This window comes from Tasmannia lanceolata, unplaced genomic scaffold (genome assembly GCF_043159265.1).
Source record: "Tasmannia lanceolata isolate RefF3 unplaced genomic scaffold, GAP_Taslan_0.1 ptg000008l, whole genome shotgun sequence".
In the NCBI taxonomy this organism is placed as follows: Eukaryota; Viridiplantae; Streptophyta; class Magnoliopsida; order Canellales; family Winteraceae; genus Tasmannia; species Tasmannia lanceolata.
This window is the reverse complement of record NW_027518685.1, coordinates 28,593,116-28,612,555: the sequence shown is the minus strand read 5'-3', so window position 1 is coordinate 28,612,555 and position 19,440 is coordinate 28,593,116. Positions and strand designations below refer to the sequence as shown.

Here is a 19,440-nt window from a genome sequence, read left to right as displayed (position 1 = left end):
TACCGTACTTTTTGAAAAATACTGCTTGCATACCGCCACACGTCATATAAAATCTCCTGATTTTACTTAATTGCCGTTGATTTTTTGGGTGGCTAAGAAGGAAAACATGTAGACAAGCATTCTGTCTAGCTTCTTCTACCCCAACTCGATACAAAACCATTTTCTAGGCTTGTTTCCATTGATTCCTCCATTCATGGCTCTCCAATCCAACTCTTTACTCCTCTGTTCCTACACCATCAATACCCCTAATAGACCCAAAATTTTCTCCCCATTTTCAGCCTCCCCTCCTTCTCACCATCCAATCCATTTCTCTCCCAAAACAATGAAGCATCTTCAGCTGCAAAACCGTAGGTCTCTCTCCCCCATTCCCTTCATATTTGCAGTCTCACCACCTTCAATAAACTCTGTCACCAATCACTCCTCATTTACAGGTTCTCTCGGGGTAGTGTTTCTTCTGTAATTTCTGAAAAGAGTGGGGTCGGTTCCAGTTTATCCAGCTCTGGTTCCATCTCTCTCACTTATCTTGAGGTGGGTTTTCATTCTTTTTAATTCCCTACAATCATTTGGTTTTCGTATTTTTTTGTTGATTCAATTTTTGGATCACTGGTGGTGTGAAACAATTACTCCAAATACTTAAGCTGTTAGAGTTGGTGTTATTTAATCATTTGTACTTCTACACTCCTTCCACACGTGGCCCCCCTTTTTTTATTTTTTTTTGGGTTGGCCCTACATGTGAATTGTGAATTTTTAATATCAAGGAGTTGTTGGGTTTTGAACCCAATACCTGGCGCAAGGCAATAGCTCGGATACCATTTGAAGCAACCAATTATTCCAAAAGCTTAGGCTGGTGTTATTTAATCATATGTACTTCAACACTCTCCCTCACATGTGACCCTTTTTTTTTTTGGGTTGGCCATACACCTGGCACAAGTAGCCCCTTCTTTGGGTTGGCTCTGCACATGGATTTCTCATATCGAGGAGTTGTTGGGTTTTGAACACAGGATCTTCCGTGAGGAATATCTCAGATACCATGTGAAACAACCAAGTCCTCCAAAAGCTTAAGCTGTTAGAGTTGGTGTTATTTAATTATTCATACTTCAATGCTCCGCCTCACATGTGGCCCCTCTTTTTTTCCGATTGGGCATACACGTGGCACATGTGGACTCTTAATATCAAGAGTTTTGAACCCTGGACCTGCCGTGAGGCAATATCTCTGATATCATGTGACACAACTGTTGGCCCATGGGGCAACCCGGGGGGTGGGGGTGTGAGCAAGAACAAATTAAAAATGAAGAACTTGGAAGATAAAATTCAATGCACAAATTAAATAGAGAGAGAGAGAGAGAGTGCACCGAGATTTTATAGTGGTTTAGCCCAATACCGGCCTACATCCACTCTCACAATGTCCCCTCGTCGTGGTTCACTATCTCAGACTTCTTAGGTGAAGTCCAAACCGTTACAAGCTTTTTTTCCCCGAGGTTGACTCCAAGCTTTATTACCAAGCTTGACTCTTAGGGTTGGTGCGGTGTCCTCTACCAGTTACAAGGAAGAGGAACAATTGCCTTCACAAAAGCTAATTTACAATTGTAGCTCTCAAGAACAAATGAAGAAAGATTACAAATGATTCCCAAGTCTAATTCCTCAAACCATAAAAAATAAAGGCACAAGGGGTGTCTGCACTCAATTATATGTTCAAGGTGGTCTTAAAAGTGTCGCTTCAAGGTTTAAGGGGCTTAAACCCTTTTATATTGAGTCAAGAACCAAAAAATAGCCGTTACCATGTTGTAACGGGCAACTCGATCGATCTTCTGTCAACCCAGTATGTAACCATTGGAAATCTAGCCCCTACCAAATTTGCAGGTTCGGTCGACCAACTAACCTTTGGTCGACCGAGCACATGTTTCTGGATTTTTATATATGATGTTAGTTTGACCTTCGATCTACCGGAAAATCCTTTAGTCGACTGAGCAAGAGCCAAATTGGTTCTTTTCATATTTTAACTTCACCATGGCTCTCTGGTCTCGGGTCTACTAATCCTATTAGTCCATGTGGTTTATTTTGACCCCTTTTAGTACCTTTATAGGAGATCACATTGAGGGACTAGATTTTTATGACTAAGACTTGACTTGGTCTTCAATTTAACTTCTTCAAGTCTTCTTCTTCATGGATCTTCTTCTTCTCTACTCTTTGAATTCAATGATCTTCGATTCGGTCTAAGCCTTCGATCCATGCTCCTTGACTTTGGTCTTTGATAGGGTCTGCTACTAGCATGCTAATACCTGAAACACAGTAGTGCAGAACAACTAGTAAAGTATCAAATGGTGTTTGGAATCATTACAATATAACTTAGAAGATTGCCAAGGTTGAACCCTTGGGCTTACAACGAGTTACTCCAAAAGCTTGTTAGAGTTGGTGTTATTTAATACTTCAACATGTGGGTTTCGTTCTTTTTAATCTCCCGCAAGCATCTTGGTTTATTTATTTATTGGGATTTGCTAGCGTCCATCGCAGAAGGCATTTCATGGATGGCATGTTGCATGTGAGAGCAGCCACATCGGCTCACTTTTCAGCAGATTTTGTCTTCATTCATGATGTGGCTGCTCTCACATGCAACATGATATCCGCAAAATGTCTTCTGCGATGGTTGCAAATCCCTTATTTATTTAATTTCTTTATCTCACGGTTTCATTCTTTTCTTTTTTTAAAAAAAATTTCCTGCAATCATCAGTTTTTAAATTTGTATTTGTATTTTCTTATTATATTATGTGTAAGTTGTTGTGGACGTTGTAGGGGAATAGCTGGTTGTGGGATGTGGATGGGTTGAAAATCTTGGTTGATCCAATCTTGGTCGGTAACTTAGATTTCGGGGTGCCATGGCTTTATGATGCTGCCAAGAAGTTCTTGAAGAAATTCCAGGTATTTTCAACCCTCTTAGTTCGCTTTCCTATAGCTTGTAATCATCTGTAATCATGGTTGTCATTTTAGTCAATTTTTTTCTTTGTTTTTCGAATTACAGAGCTCATCTGTATTGATTTCTATGTCAGCTTAGTGATCTTCCCGAACTCGATTGCTTACTAATTACACAAAGCCTTGACGATCACTGCCACAAGAGGACACTGAAGCCACTGTCCGACATGTTCCCTGATCTGCGAGTGATCTCTACTCCGAATGCAGAGTCGATCTTGGATCCGCTTTTCAGAAATGTAAGCTACTCATTCCATTGTAACTCTTTTCCTAATTCCCAGTTTTAAATTTCTGGAACAGCAATAAGTGAATAAAATAAATTTTGAACATTTCCATAAACTGATGTGACCTCTGTAGCGTTTGCAAAGATAGACTGTGATAAATATCAGGTGCTTTGATAGGTCATTTTCTTTTCATGTATGCTACAGTTAAAGTAGTTGAATTGTATGCTTCTAGGCATGGACTCCTAGACTGTTGGTTAACAATACTAGTCTTATTAGGTGCTAAGGCTAATTGGCCAACTTAGTTCTCTTCCACTACATAAAGACAAACTATCCCACTCACTTGTATGGTCCTAAAATCTGTATGCCCCTTTGACTTAATCTGGCCTACGAATGAGTCAATTTGTTGTAGTATTTCCTTGGACTAAGCAACACAAAAGAAAAAGATACGGTTTCTAGCCTATATACTTAATATCCATGATATTCGTAGCCTATAAGCTTGTGTCATATACATGAACAGTCAGTCGAAGGAAAATAACAAGTGTTTACACAAATGGCATAACAAGAGGAGGTGAAGTTATGAGAATTGTCTACTAAAATGTCAGTGTAAGGATGAATAAAGTGCAACTCTGTTGGCAACACTGTCAGCAGTTTGGAGGTATGGACATATGTGTACAACACAAATTTTGATGGAAGCTATCTCAGCAAGCATCAAAGATACAACTCCGGCATGTTGTTTGAAACTGGTGGAGGGACTGCATGACCAGGAACTATTATTAAGATCTATCTACAACTTTTGAGAGGTTCTACAAGTCGAGAATAACTGCAGAAGGGTGTTCCTAGAAGCTTAAGAATGACTTAATGCCTGGAAGAAACACAGGCAAATAATATTTCCAGTGAAACAGTGTCACTGCACAACAAAGTTGTGAGAGATCAAATGATTCTCATTAAATTGATTTAACAAGTACTCCCTTAAATTTACATCGTGTGTTATCGAGACAAAACATATGCAAGAAACTAAACTTTTGTTTCCCCATCTTCTTGCGGTTCTTCGTGAGGAATCTTGGTCACATGGATGGGGCGAAGTTCTCCTCAGAAGACGAAGTTATCGGATGCTATTCGAAATTTTTTAAAACTGAGAGTGGTCGAGTATAATTTGTTTTGGTCCTTCTCAGCCTTGTACGGACCTACAATTAGATCTCCCGAGATCACATATGGTTAGGACTAGATCTGATCCAAAATAGATTTCCTACTCCTTGATGCATTGCGGGGCAACTTTATTGTCATCAGTTTGTTGGAAGATTGAGTTGGGTGCTCTAGATTATCTCATGATATGATTAGATTCTCAGAATTGAGGGGAAGGAAGGAGCTTATTGACCTACCCTTGACTAGAGCGTGGTTTACAATGGAGGTGAAATTAAAAGTCGAATTGATCGTTTCCTTATTTGCCCTCTTTGAAGGGAAGAATCCTATAGAGGTTAGTTCCGAATGCAATTATTTAGCACTCGTGGAAAGAAAGAAAAAATTGTATACTTGATGACAAAGGAAGACAACTTGGGAGGATCATCAATGAAATTAAAGTGGACTTGATTGCTTGGGCTAGAAATGAAAAGTTTATCTTGCTATACAATGGGCGACCGAGGGCCATCTTTGAGAAGAGACCAAGATTGAAGGTAACCCCCAATTGGAACCTCCTCTCCCCTGGAGTTCAAAAGGAAACCCAGGGAGAGCAGGTATAGGTGGAGTAATTCGAGATGAAAACGATCACACCATTCTATCTTTCTCCGGGGTCTGGGCCAGCCAAATCTTGTGGCTCAAATGACCCTTCTATGGGGTCTTAGATGGTTAGTGAAACACATAGTAGGGCCTCTAATCATCGAAGATGGCTTAACTAACGCTTTGGCTTGGGCTCGTAATCAATTATCGAGCCCTTGGGAGTTGCAAACATTATCACGGAAGTAAGAGATTTATGCATGAATTCAACCCGCTTTCTCACATATGATGTGATCAGCAAATGATGTATTGGACCAATTTGAAAAAAAGAGGGAGCGGACAAAAGCGAGTTGGAGCTCATAGGCTCGCAAGCAATGAGAGGTGAGGGGCTGCTGTTTTACTATATCACGGTTGTCAGGGGTAGCGTAGTTGTACTTACTGGCTGTGTAACGCCTTGTCCCCTTATATTACAACCCCATCCAATTAATAAAATCTGTTACGCTTTCTCAAAAATAAAAATAAAAATTGAGCACATGATTTAGATAGTGGGATTTACCTGAGACTGAACCTTGCTCCCACCTTTTAATGCGTAACATTTTTCATCTGCTTAACATGAGACTCTGAAGGCATATTGTTAACTAACCAACTTCTCCAAAAGCTTAAGCTGTTGGAGAAAGGCATTATTTATCTTTTATACTATAACACTCCCCCGCACGTGTGGCCCACTCGGCAAACACGTGGCACATGTGACCCCACTTTGGGCCGACCATCGCATGTCGATTTTTGCTATCTGGGAGGTTTGAACTCGAGACCTTTGGCTCTGATACCATATTAACTAACCAACTTCTCCAAAAGCTTAAGCTGTTGGAGAAAGGCGTTATTTATCTTTTATACTTTAACACATATTAATTATTAATTCTGATCTAAGTTACACTATTTTCAGGTCACATATTTAAAACCTGGTCAAAGTTCTGAAATTGATGGAAAAAATGGTTCGAAGGTCAGTGTCCGGGCTACTGCAGGACCTGTTCTAGGTCCTCCATGGCAGCGTCCAGAGAATGGGTAAACCCCTTGTCAAATCCATGGATTATACTTGTTTTGTTAGCATGCTCAGTATTTATCTGGATTTGCATTCCCCTTTAGTATCAGAACCACAGTTATACTTACCCTTCCCAATTTCACCGACATCATCTGCTCCGTTAATTGTATTTCAGGTACCTCATCATATCTCAGCAAAGCCAGTCAACTCTTTACTATGAACCACATTGTGTATACAATGCGGATTTTCTACAAAAAGAGAGGGCTGACATTGTCATCACACCAGTTATAAAGCAATTGTTGCCTTCGTTCACTTTGGTTTCTGGACAGGAAGATGCAGTTAAGCTTGCAAAGCTTCTGCAAGCCAGGTATACTATTTTGATATTCATGGTTGACGTAATATAATCTTATCTTACATGTAGGTTGCCTCACTCCTCTTTGTTTCTTGGTAGGTTCATTGTGCCAATGAAAAATGGAGACCTAGATAGCAAAGGGCTTCTTTCAAGCATCATTTATTCTGTGGGAACAATAGAGTCGTTCAAGGTCAGATTATTTTTGCAAGTTGATATTAGAAAGAATGAAACAGATAAAGTATAACTGTGATGTAATTTTAGCATAAACTGTTAGAACCATGTCTTAAGGATTATTGGTGCCACAACAAATTTACAAATTACTATCATTTATGATTTCCAACTGTAAGAACCATGTCTTCAGGATTATTGGTAGCACAAAATCTACAATTTTATCATTGTTACATTTGCTAGAGGGGGTGAAAACCGTCCACTTTTTTGGGATTCTTTGGCATAATTGATAATTCATTTAAACGGTGATAGGCAAATGAACCACCTGAGTAAAAAATGAAGTGTAACCTAATACTAATACTCCATTTGATAAGGCTTTTCTAAGATGACAATGGTGGAAGCTAGACAAAATAGGGAAAACAGGTAAAGAAAGAGAAGAGTAAGGACTGAGTAATAAGGAAGCATGCCATTAAAAAAGTAATAAGGGAGCACAAAAAACTATGATTTGTGGAGACGGACATGAGTGTCGCGTGTCGACATGGACACGGAGTGTTGGATATCGCAAACCCCCAAAATTTAGAAACAGAGACACGGTTAAACCATAGACAGACCAATAGGATAAAATGAATATGTTAAAGTATAAAAGATAAATAACACCTTTCTCCAACAACTTAAGCTTTTGGAGAAGTTGGTAAGTTATCATGGTATCAGAGCCAAAGGTCTCGATTTCAAACCTCCCGGATAACAAAAAATTCACATGCGATGGTCGGCCCAAAGTGGGACCACATGTGCCACGTGTTTGCCAAGTGGGCCACACGTGCGGGGGAGTGTTAAGTATAAAAGATAAATAACACCTTTCTCCAACAGCTTGAAGCTTTTGGAGAAGTTGGTAAGTTATCAGAATATAATATTGAAATAAGAGTTTTTTGAGGGTTTTAGGTTTAGGAGAGGGGATATAACAGCAAATATTAGATAAAGAAGAGCTAAATAATAAAACAGAATGTCGCACTTGAAACAGTACAAAAATGTGTCGACACACCTACTTTAAGTCTAACACTTCTAGCAGTATATTTACAAGTGTCGAAAGGAGTGTCGACACGTAGGGGTGTTCGTTCTGTTATAACCGAACCGAATAGACCGAAATTTGATAACTGAAATAATTTCGGTTATCAAATTTCGATAATCGAAACTAAACCGAAATTTCCAAAAACCGAACCGAACCGATTAAAAATTCGGTTATTTGGTTATAACTGAATAACCGAATAGTGGGAGAAAAAAAGGAAAAAAAGCAATATTTCGATTTGGATCGGAGGGCTAGGATCATCCTATCGGAATGAGTTTTTGAGCACAACCTAATTAAGTTGTGATCAATCAAAGGACGGTTTTGATCATCCTACGAAGTGCCCATATAGCACTTTTTTTTGAAAAAATAATGGTTTTATCCATAATTTCGGTTATTTGGTTAACCGAATTTTTTTTTGAGATAACTGAACCCGAATAACCGAATTTCCAAAAAAAAAAAAGCCGAAACCGAACCTAAAAGGAAAAAAAAACGAACCGAACCGACCAAACCAAACCAATTCGCTTCGGTTCGGTTATTCGGTTATAACCGAATAATGAACACCCATATCGACACGTATGGACACGGGTGTCATGTCAGACACGGCATGACACGTGTGTCGGCAATAAATTTAAGTTGTCCGCTAAATCATAGACAAAAAGACAACAGGGCTCATCATTCATAGGCTCTACTATAAAAAAACATTAGTTTTAAAATTTATCATGAACCATTCATCCATAGTACCTAACATTGGTGTAAATATAAAACTTAGAAGCCCAAGTTATCAAAAGATAATATGTATCATAGTATTAATCATTAGCAAAAGATCCATATACCATTCATCAATCAAAGAGTACAGAAATCCAAGTCATCATCCCTAGCGGTCATATGGCCATAGGCCAACACCATGATGATCAGACTTCCTAATTGCTCAATCGTTAAAATGTTTCTAACAAGATGCGTGAAACGAATGCTAGAAACTTGGGCATTCTGGTGGGGGAACACATTTGCTGGTAACTGTGGGTCAGGGTGTGCTGTGGCACAAACCGTTCGTTGGTTATAAACTCCTGTATTAAGGGAAAATTCCAGACAAATGGATTGGCACCATCGACTTTCGGTATAATTTGTGCACAGATTATGGTGGTAAAGTCAAATATTTTTTCATTCTTTTATCTTGGTTCGAAGCTGGTATCAAGCCCAAACATATCATCAAAATTTACGGGGAGGGAGTTTGATTTCTGAGCTGCATTCTGCAAATTGTAGTATACCCAGCGTAAGGGTGAACTGGAAGTAGCTAGTCTCTTCTATATAAAGGTGATTGGTGGATTTAATTTGTTTAACCGATCATGTAGAAGAAGCGGTTTGTGTAATAACCGAGAGTTTTGGAAGTAGCTTGTGTCTCCATATAAGGGTAATTTGGTGATCTTTTTGTTAAATGTGAGTTGTTTAATTTATCATGCAGAATAAGATGTTTCTGTACTTCTTATTTTCTCTGTTCATCACTATTTTTCATATTCTTCTATATGAAAGGCTACTCCTAAAGATATCTATTGCTGATGACTCCCATGTATCATATTCTACTACATTTTAACCAAGTAATTGTTCATTATATGATTGCAAAATCTTCTTAAGCAGTATAAACTTAAAAGCTTATTTTAAATGTTTGGAGAAAGAAACTTATTTCAATTGTCTTGATTTGTTTTTACAGCCATGTTTGGCAACCATGAATTATTTTTCCCCATGGAATATTAGCTTAAACGATGGTGAGGAGAGACCTGAGAGGGACACAGTGAGGAGAGAGTAAAAAAAGGCTAAAAAGAAGGAAAAATAAAATAAAACTCCACTCAAAATAGGATTTAATTTTTTCCTGTTTTTTAGCCACTTCTCACTCGCTACTGCACCTTCTCCAACCCTCTCTCACCATTTGATTCAACTAATATTCCATGGAAAAAGATTTCATGGTTTCCAAACATGGCCTATGTGTTGCTATTAATCTGAGCTTTTATGGTATTTGATGATGAATCTAATGATATTTTATTTCAAATGACGATGATGGTGATGGGCAGGAACTTCTGTCAAGAGAGCTACCAAATGCACAGATGTTAGAGCCGAGCCCTGGTGTGCCCCTTGAAATTCCAGTATCATCCACAGTCCTATAGTTTATATTGGTAATTTATTTCTGAGTCGCTTATTCTCTGGTGAAGTATCATTAATGCCTCTGATCTGTCTATTTTTCATCTGTTCTCAAGTGTTGTTCATGACTTAAAACTGCTTTTAATACCATAATCCTATCATAATTTCACTTTGGCTAATCCTTGAGCTCTTTCACCTTTTGTCATCGTGTGAAGGCATTTTGGGCAATCCAACAAACGATAATCTGCATAATTCTCATATTATTATTATTAGACTCCCCATGTGTTGGAAAAGTTAATGCTCAGATCATTCATTTGGTGTGACCATGGTGGTTGAAATGTGAGGCGCATACCCATTGTGGGTCCCACCTTTGATCGATCCAGACCGTCCATTTTACAAGCCTTGCATTGGATCTGATATGCCTAAAAAATCACCGGAATCATGCAATCCTAATGTCTATTAATTTGTAATTGTTTTTTTTTTTTTTTATGGTTGAATGTTAAGATTGCAGATTGGCTTCATCAGTGGGCCATAAGAGACCCAAAGCAAGGTCTATCCAATGAGCGGTCAGATTAGTCAAAGGTGGGACCCATCATGCCACAGTAGCCGTGCCTTACTATATGCTATTAAAAGTATAGATTTTAACACAATATTTAGTCCTATCAAAAGCTTCCAACAATTACACTTGCTTGGGTATTTTGGGAACCAATAATCTTTTTGGATTGATAGATGGTCTGTGAAACAGCATTACCTGCTCATCAATACACGAAAGAAAAGTGTGAGCTGAATCATGGGCCTTGCTTTGGATCTCTTGTTACCCAAAAATCATGCAAATCATTCAATCCTGAAATTTTTTTGGTCATTGAATCTAGTTTCTTCATTTCCATGTTCTTCATTTTCATGTTCAACGACGGAAAATACAGACTTTATCGTTAAAAAAAGAAGACAAAATAGGTGTATATTTTTCCTCTCAAGCGATCCAAAGCAAGACCTGTCAAATGGGCGGCCCAGATTAATCAAATGTGGGAACCAAATGTCATAGCACTAGGATAAGTTATGTGTTGAATTAGGATAAGTTGATAAGGTTTATAGTGGAGTCATGTAGGGACTCTATTAGATTAGTACGTGAATATGTCGCTTGCTGAGAGTTAGTTCTCTTGGGAGTATTTGTCTATAATAACTTCATTCATGAATGAAGGGACGGATACAGTATTCTTTATCTTTTCTATTTTCTTTCCTCGTCACTCTCTTTGAGCAGTGTATCAACAACACCATAGCTCGAGGTAGCAAGAAGAGCATTTCTCAATGATGGGTCGATAGATCCTCGGTTTCGAACATATCAAATTTAAAAATAATTTTGAGTCAAATTAAGTTTAACCACAATTTAAAGGCAATTTGAGAACCCATTTGAGAATCAGTTCTCAGATTACTTTTATAGTCAGATCACTTTCCATTTTGAGAACCGATTCTGAGTCAAATTTGAATGTAATTTTGAGTCCAATAATCAATTTTGGACGTCAAATCACTTTGCAATTTGAGAACCGATTGTGAGTCAAATTTGAATGTAATTTTGAGTCCAATAATCAGTTTTGGACTTGCAATCGGTTGTCAAAATCCGAAATAAAAACTGCCTTAGATTCTTTAAATATAAGGGACAATTGGATGGCCAAGCTCTTCGCATCCCATTTTGGGACACAACCTATTTATGTTGTGGCCCATCAAATGGACGGTTTGGATCATCCTATGGTGTGGGCCGTACAGTTCATTTTGAAAAATACGGGTGGGGCCTACCTTGTTCAAAGACTTCAACAAATTAATTGTTGCGCCCCACTAACGGTTCATGTTGGAGAGAGAGAGAGAGAGAGAGGATATCACTGCCCTAAATTTACATGAAAAAAATAAATAAATCTTATCATTAAAAAAAAATAATAAATAAATTTTAATTAAGAAAAAAGAGATGACTTTAAAATAACTTACTTTATAGAGAATAACTAAAATTAAGCCAACCTTCACTCCATATTCCCATTTTGAAGGAGATAGGCAAGAGAGCTCTCTCCCTTTCTCTCTCCTTCTATTCAAACCAAGTTAGAATCCAAAAATCCAAAAATTCATGGGTCCTGACTCTTGACCCTCATAAAATCTTAGATAAAGTTGAGTGAAAAGAAACAATTACTCCTCACTTAAGCCTCATACTTTAACATAAACCAATAATCTTTTATAGGCAACTAAAATAAACTTTAAGAAAAAAAACTAACTCAAATAAATATAAGTATCTTTTAATGCTATTCAATGGTCACATGAGCCCTTTGGTGAGCCATAACCTTCAAACATGCCAATCCTTGGTGGGTCACGGATTCATGCATGCATCATTCTCCTTCAGTTGGAGAAGAACTCGCCGTTGAGTTCAGTTTCTCCGTGATGCCAACTTCCTCGCCATGGTACTTGTATAAGTTTGATACCTTGCATAGATTAGAAGCCTCCATTCCTCTAGTAAATCAATTCCATTAAAGCTGTACCCAATCTCCTTCAACATGATGAATGGTCCAATTTTTTTGTTGTTGACCTTGTTGGATGTACTAATTGGGAGCCATTCTTTGCGTAGATAAACCATGACGAGATCACATTCTTGTAACTTTTGATGTCCATTATGCTCGTCGGCTTGACTCTAGACCTTTTAATTGCTCAGATCTAGCCTCTTGCGCACCTGCATACCTCTTTGATATATACCGCGATATCCACTAATCTTCTCAATAATCGCTAATAGCACAAAATCAAGAAGACTATTGGGATTCCTCCCATAAACCTATTTTGAATAGAATCTCTTTCGTAGACCTGTTGATGAAGAGTTATGTGTGTGCGTGTGCGTGAGGTAGTTCTAGATCCTACTTTCTTTCAATGTTCAACGATGCTTCTAAGAACCATTCAAAAAAAATGAAGCTTCTGAGAAGATTTCCAAGGCTATGATTCATAACCTTGGTCTATCCATCCATCTGACGGTAATATGCGAAACTATATTGTTGCGTACCCATCATCCTCTACAAAGTTCTTCAAAATGACAGAAAGGTGTCCCTATCTGATGTCCTAGGCACTCTATGTACCTTCACCACCTCCTTAAACTATAGGTTGGTAACATATGAAGCAGTCATTATCTTCTTACATAAAACAAATGAGCCATCTTAGAGAATCGATCAACAATACCAAAGATAGAGTTAGTATCTCATAGAGTTTGTGGAAGACCCAAGACAACGTTTATGCTAACGTCATCCCATGCAGTTTGTGGAAGTAGCAATGGAGTCTACAACCCAATGGCGCCCCTGCGCATATTTGGTCTATAATACTTTTCTTCAACTAAGGCAATTGTCATTTTTTTTTTGAAGAAGAAGAAGAACTAAGGCAATAATCTTGTCCCTACCATAAGTGTCTATTGAAGGGCCCTCCACGTAACATAAACATGATGCTCTCTCTCAAATAACTACTAGGGATGCATAATCTAGTTCCTTGAATAGATATCCATCATGCACCAAATAGTCGCCAACTGCCTCGTGTTGACACTATAGTCTTATCTTAAAAACATCAATGTCCTCTGCATATATAGCTCCAGCATCATGTCATACTTGATAACTTTGCCAGACATAGAGATCAATAACATGACTCTTCGGCTTAAAGCATCAACTACTTTGTTTTAACTCCCTGCCTTATATCAAATGGCAAAGGTAAACTTTTCCAGGAAAGATGGTTCATCTGGCATGTAGACTTATTTATTTATTTATTTGAAAATTGACATTTATTATTCCAAAGAGTGCCAAATAAGGGACAAGCTGTCCCCTAACAGGCTACAACAGTACCGCCACCTACATACAGTAGGATTAGCTTATGTATCCGTCATATGCTACCCATCCCCATTCCCCATCACATTACCCAAAAGCCTAACTTGTATCGAATCGAAACAAAAAGTGCCAAATTTGTGGGCCCCACCAAGACAAGATCCGTGTCCGCCAAACCACACAGACTTATCCACCACATTCCAGCTGGCGAATTCTATTTCAAAAATCCCGCTCGAATACCTAGAGCTATCGTGTGCCCTAACCGTGCACGATAGCCAACAACCCATCTTCACCACCCGATCTCCGGCGGCCTCTACCTCGCACCACCACCAAGCTCCAAGGAACCCCCATTAAATCTGGCAACATAATTGTTTCTGCCACCATCCCCTCCATTTCCTACTTCCACTAACCCAAAAAAGTCAGAATCCGGCGACCTCCATTACCACTTGCCACCAAGCCCAACCTCAGGCTACCTCCCATGATCTTGAGTCCAAAACCCACGGCCTCCTACAATCAGATCTGGCAACCCCATTGCTAAATCCGGCAACCCCCAGCCTCCCCAGCCTCCAGATCCGGCAACCCACGGCCTTCTACAATTCCATATTCGGAAACCCACGGGCTTTCCACAGTCACCCATGGCCTTCCACGATTCCAGATCCAGCCTTACAGACTCCACCGCTCCAGATCCGGTCTCCACAGGAGAGTCATTCTCCAAATCTAGCTTCCATGGCTCCAAATCCGGGCTTCCACGGCTCCAGCTCCAGCCAACATCACGGCAGTGTGTCTGAGAGAGAGAGAGACAGAGAGAGAGAGAGAGGGAGGGCGGGAGAGAGACAGATCTGAGAGAAAGGGGGAGAGAGAGGGAGAGAGAGAGGGAGAGAAATCTGAAGAGAGAGAGAGAGAGAGACAGAGCTGGAGCGAGAGAGAGAGAGGGGCCGGCTCCCGGCCTAGGGTTTCCGTCGCCCTAGGGGGGAGCCAAAAGGGGATTTCCGTCGCAGCGATGCCTTCTAAAAGGGAAAAAAGGGAAGATGATCCACTCTACACTAACAATTGTGCAATCTCTAATAATCTAACATCAACCTCATAAGTATTGCAACCAACCTTTTCACATAGTTCATTCAATGACCGCACGTCACCTTAAACAGCCTTAGTGGACTTCAAAGGTTTCTAACATGACCGCTCAAAGAGTGCCATAACACGAAAATGTCATCCAAAAATTGTAAATGGGAAATAAGGTCAGAGATCTATTAACTTTGAATCCTTGAAGAAATTTCTACTCCTCCTCAACCATAGTAGAGGAAGGCGATAGTCAGCACCTTCCCTTCAGTAACCACCTAGAGCTATGGGAAGAAACTGCCGCACTTCATTTATGATGATTGGGAAAGACGTGGTAAAGATACATACATAAATTCACTACCTCTATTTCCCCCTAAAGCCCATCCTCCCAATTATATTGTCTAAGAAGCGGGTTTTCTCAAATCAACCAGCCATATGATTTCGGGTTTTCCAAATTAACTAAAACAATGTGTACAACATTCTACCATTGTGAATTCTTGAATCAATGCCTTCATTGCCTATGAGTACTCATCTAGTATTTGGCGTCTTAAAAAGAGAACGCTACTTGGAAAGAAGATATGGATCTTGAAAACATCTCCTTCAATCACAAAGTGAGGAGTTTACCTCATTCTTTGGAATGAGGGTGACAAAAGTAGCACTAGAACCTTTTTAATTCAACTCCTCTGATGAAGTTCATTAACTACGTGAAATAATTCACCTTTGAGAAGGCCTTTCTTGAAAGAATGCATAGCAAAGCCATTTGAGCTTCAAGCTTAATTCCTTTCCATACTAAATGCCATCCATCTAATCAGGTCCACCATACTCCAAATTTAGAGTAGACCTTTCCAAAGTACCTTAATATCGCTTAGCCCAACTCAATTTTTTTTCTCTACTATGTGAACCCCACACTTTAGGCATTGGATGCAAATTTTGTGTTTCTTATATCCGATGAAAGAGAGAAGTATTTATATCACTTTCTTTCACCCAAATTGCCCTTTGAGTTATGCCTCCAACTTATCGCTTATTATTGCTCAATCATATACTTACATTGCTCACTTTCTTTGACCCAAATCACCCTTTGACTTATGCCACCAACTTATGTCCTATTATTGCTCAATCATATCCCTAGTTTCTTCTTTCAATAGTCTCCTCTCTTCCTCCAACTTACCTAAGTGATTTATATCAAGTATAGCTTCATCATTTCTCACCTTGATGTTCTTCAAAAGACTCCTTGCACCATAAATTACAGTTTTTGCTTAAAAGATTCGACTCTATCCAAAATTGGAAACATTTCCTCGCTTGGAACTTTCTCCACCATTTCTTCAACACAGTCTTAAACCTTAGAACCTCCAACCAAGGAACCTCTAATCAAAGTCGACTTTGTGCCCCCCTCTCTCTCTCTCTCACTACCACACTACCTCATCCAAGAAGGTAACATGAGGTTAGGAATTGGTTTCAGTAAAGCTATTCGTGCCTTTCGGTGCACACTGATGAGGAGCTCCATACGAGGTATCTACTAATCTACATAACACAGGTACCAATAGGTTTTTGGACCAACTAAATCAAGCTCCACCGGATCTTCATAGCAAATGCTAGTTATTACCGACCCTTTTTTTTTTTTTGGGCAGGTGTAACAATGAAAAGCACTAGAGTGGGATGACAGACAACCATCCATGCTTTTGCACCAAATTAAAGGTGTTCCCATCAATACTTGTTGTTTCAAAAAAGAAAAAAGAAAAAAGAAAAAGAGCCTTTGGAAGTACTATGAAAAATGATTGAAGATCCATGGTGATAATCATCTTCAACTACGAAGCGGAGAAAATGGGTTGTTACTTCAATTATGCTTTCCAAAATCACAACAGTCGTGCTTGACGGTTGAAAACGAATAGGAAAAAGAGTACTTAAAATTTCAATCAAATATGTAAATGGGATGGTCCAAAGACACACTCGTTCAACTTCAAAGTAACATAAAACAAATGCCTAATACCTTACTTCTTACTCGCCAGGCTAAAAATCAACATTCAATAACAACAGCAATGAATAATCTAATTAAGCATCAATATAAGAAGAAATTTCAATAATAATTATTATGATATAATGTTACATGCCTAATTCACCATAGCACAAATAAACAAAGAAAAAGATAGAAAAAGAGAGGGGGGAGAGGTTGACTCGAGTTCGAGAGGAATCATTACTCTCCTGAAAATTAAGTTTCTGTTTTGGTGTAAAATTCTCTCCATTTTCATTAAATATAACTTCTTAAATAAAAGCACAAAGGATTGCCTCATCACTACCCTATTAACTCACTCACATAACACATAAGCAAAATAATTAACACCCATAACCCTAAAACACATTCCCACAACTACATAATAACTAAATTACAACTACCCAATAAACAACATAATAGAATAAAAGAAATTTGATAGAAAATACAAATTAAAATCAAGATTCTGACCTTGCAGAAACAATTCATAAAATGAAAAAACAAGGGGAGGCTTCAAGAATCAGGAAGAGAGTTGGATAAATCTTGTGGGTTGTTCTCCCTTTTGCTAAGCTCTGCTTCATATTTAAGCAATCTCTCTCTCATCTTCTCCTGACAGAGTAATCAACAAGAAAAAGAAAAAGGCTGTATTTTAAGGAAATGAAATTCATACATTGATTTCTCTAGTGAATCAGTTCAAGAAAAAAGAAGAAAAAGAGGCACCTTATGGCGAATTTCGAGTCGGTGCATGACATAGAAACCTAGGATTCCACCAAGGATGGTGCCTGTCATGATTCTGAAATAACCCCATCTCACAGAACCCACCATTCTCCTTTTTCTTTTCCTATGGACTCTTCTTTCGCTAGAACAGAGCCTATATGGAGTTCATCGTGTTGTGATCATAGCCGTTGATCTAGTGGCCCACCAATAGGCCGATCCTTCACTAAATTGACCATCTATTTCAAATCGGACCATCCATAGGCGTGGTTTTAAATTTCAGTCTCGAAATGTATTTCCGCCCTCACCTAAACCGAAATTTCGGCCGAAATCGGGAACACCATTAAAAAAATAATATATTATTTAATACCAAATTTCGGGAAAAGTGCTACATAATTAATAAATTTGAGATTTTTGGTTTGAATTTCTCGACATTTCGGATAAAATATAAAAAAAGAACAAAATTTCGGCCGAAATCCTGTACCATTTTGGGTTTTGCCAATTTCAGTTTCGGTGTTGACCTAAGTCCGAAATTTTTGGGTCCAAATTTAAAACCATGTCCATAAGAGTGTCCTAGTAGGTCTAGTTACATTTGAAACAGCTGAAATTCTAAGAGAGCAACTCAAGGCTCTATTGAGAGATGAATGAAAAAACAATACTAAAAATAAGAATCATTCGATAAAATGCATAAGGCGGCTTATATTTAGTAAAATACCCCTCAAATAATATACACAAAGTTCTAAAAATATCAGAGGGTGTTTTTGTAAAATAATATAATAAAATTGGATTTAGGACTGTCCCACGGGCTTTTGTTAATTGACTGAATCTGATCGGTAATAATTTCGGATCATATGATAGGGTCTCGAAATGTGTCCATGGATTCTGGTAATGTGCCTAGATCATGTCCGTTTAAGTTTAGATTCAGATAGTCCATCGGACCATCTAGGTCCATTGATTTACGCCTTATATCTGTCGCACTAAAATCAGTAATTCGTTTTATAGGAATGGCCGAGATTCGCTCCATCTCGAACTTCAAATCTATATTCATCCTTTTTCACTCACTTCCAATTTTCCGTGGATGGAATGAGTGATGAATGACACGGGAATTGAATGAGTATAAGAATAAATGAGAAGATTTGCATGCCTATAACAACAAAGAGATTGGAGGCTATTTGGATGGCTTCGTTTAATTTCAATGGTTTGCTTCTTGTAGGATTTTTGGACGACCTTATAACAAATTGAATGCCTACCAGACTGGATACACTAGTCAATATTGGATGGAGGAATGCTAGACTCACAGGAGCCCTTGCAAAAAAACAGGGAGAGGGGCGCCCACATTGGTCAAAACCAATTTAGGATGCACAGAAAATCATGGTCATAACTGCCCGAGTCTAGCATCCGAGGATGGATGATTTGCAAATGTTTTTAATCATGTTTAGATTTTACAATTTTTATAGAAGTTTCCATTTTAATTTCTTTTTAAAATGTTAAGCAATTTCATTTACTCATTTGTATCTTTTAATTATTGGAAAAAAGTGCCTACTTATTTTTTGAAAAAGTAGAATGCGAACCGCGAGGCAGACAATCAACATCAAGATCAATGCCACTCAATCGATCGTCAAATCACCTTATAAAGGGAGTGCATGCGTAATCCGGGGGGTGAAAATATCGTCTCCCTATAATTATGGTTAATTTAGAGTAATATGATCGTAAATTTGAAGGTCCCTCTAAATAAAAATTGAATAGGGTTGGTTCAATTATCTTTTGTTAGTGTCAAAAAAAGTAATAAAAAAAAATTAGAAATATTTTTCCGTTCCAAACTTTTCCAAAAAACTCTAGCAATACAAGCATGTTCTTGTTATTTTAACACTTTTCCCACAATATTTTTCCTCTCAGACTTCTCCCAGAAAAAAGGAGCAATCCGAATAGGGTTTTAGTAATTTAACACCTCTCTCTCTCTCTCTCTCTCTCTCTCTCTCTCTACGCATCCACCCCCGGAGGAGAAAGATGTGACTGGTGGAATAAAACATGGTATAGCAAGGCTTGTAGCAAAGAGCTTTTACAAAGGAGATGGTATCGGTTACTAAGAGCACTTATTTATTTGCTTGATCTAGAACATGTGAAACTATGTGTGAAATTAATGTTTCACATGATGACCTTCTATATGTAAGTGAAAAAAATATAATCTTATAGGTAGGCTTAAGAAGTC

At 38.4% G+C, this 19,440-nt stretch overlaps 1 protein-coding gene across 1 annotated transcript; it reads left to right on the top strand.

Annotated features, from left to right (window-relative positions):
- Positions 1 to 77: 77 nt before the first annotated feature.
- LOC143885075 (Metallo-hydrolase/oxidoreductase superfamily protein) lies at positions 78 to 9,829 on the top strand. Its single transcript, XM_077389045.1, has 8 exons — positions 78 to 351; positions 432 to 528; positions 2,791 to 2,916; positions 3,045 to 3,203; positions 5,842 to 5,960; positions 6,113 to 6,304; positions 6,389 to 6,479; positions 9,584 to 9,829. The coding sequence occupies exons 1-8, from the start codon at positions 194 to 196 to the stop codon at positions 9,674 to 9,676; spliced, it is 1,035 nt and encodes a 344-aa protein (XP_077245160.1). The 5' UTR covers positions 78 to 193; the 3' UTR covers positions 9,677 to 9,829.
- Positions 9,830 to 19,440: the final 9,611 nt, after the last annotated feature.

Bases quoted from the DNA above. Each gene is read 5' to 3' on its own strand.
- LOC143885075 (XM_077389045.1), top strand. From the start codon at position 194: ATGGCTCTCCAATCCAACTCTTTACTCCTCTGTTCCTACACCATCAAT. The intron at 529-2,790 runs GTGGGTTTTCAT...TGGACGTTGTAG, and splicing joins TCTCTCTCACTTATCTTGAG to GGGAATAGCTGGTTGTGGGA. The intron at 3,204-5,841 runs GTAAGCTACTCA...CACTATTTTCAG, and splicing joins TGGATCCGCTTTTCAGAAAT to GTCACATATTTAAAACCTGG.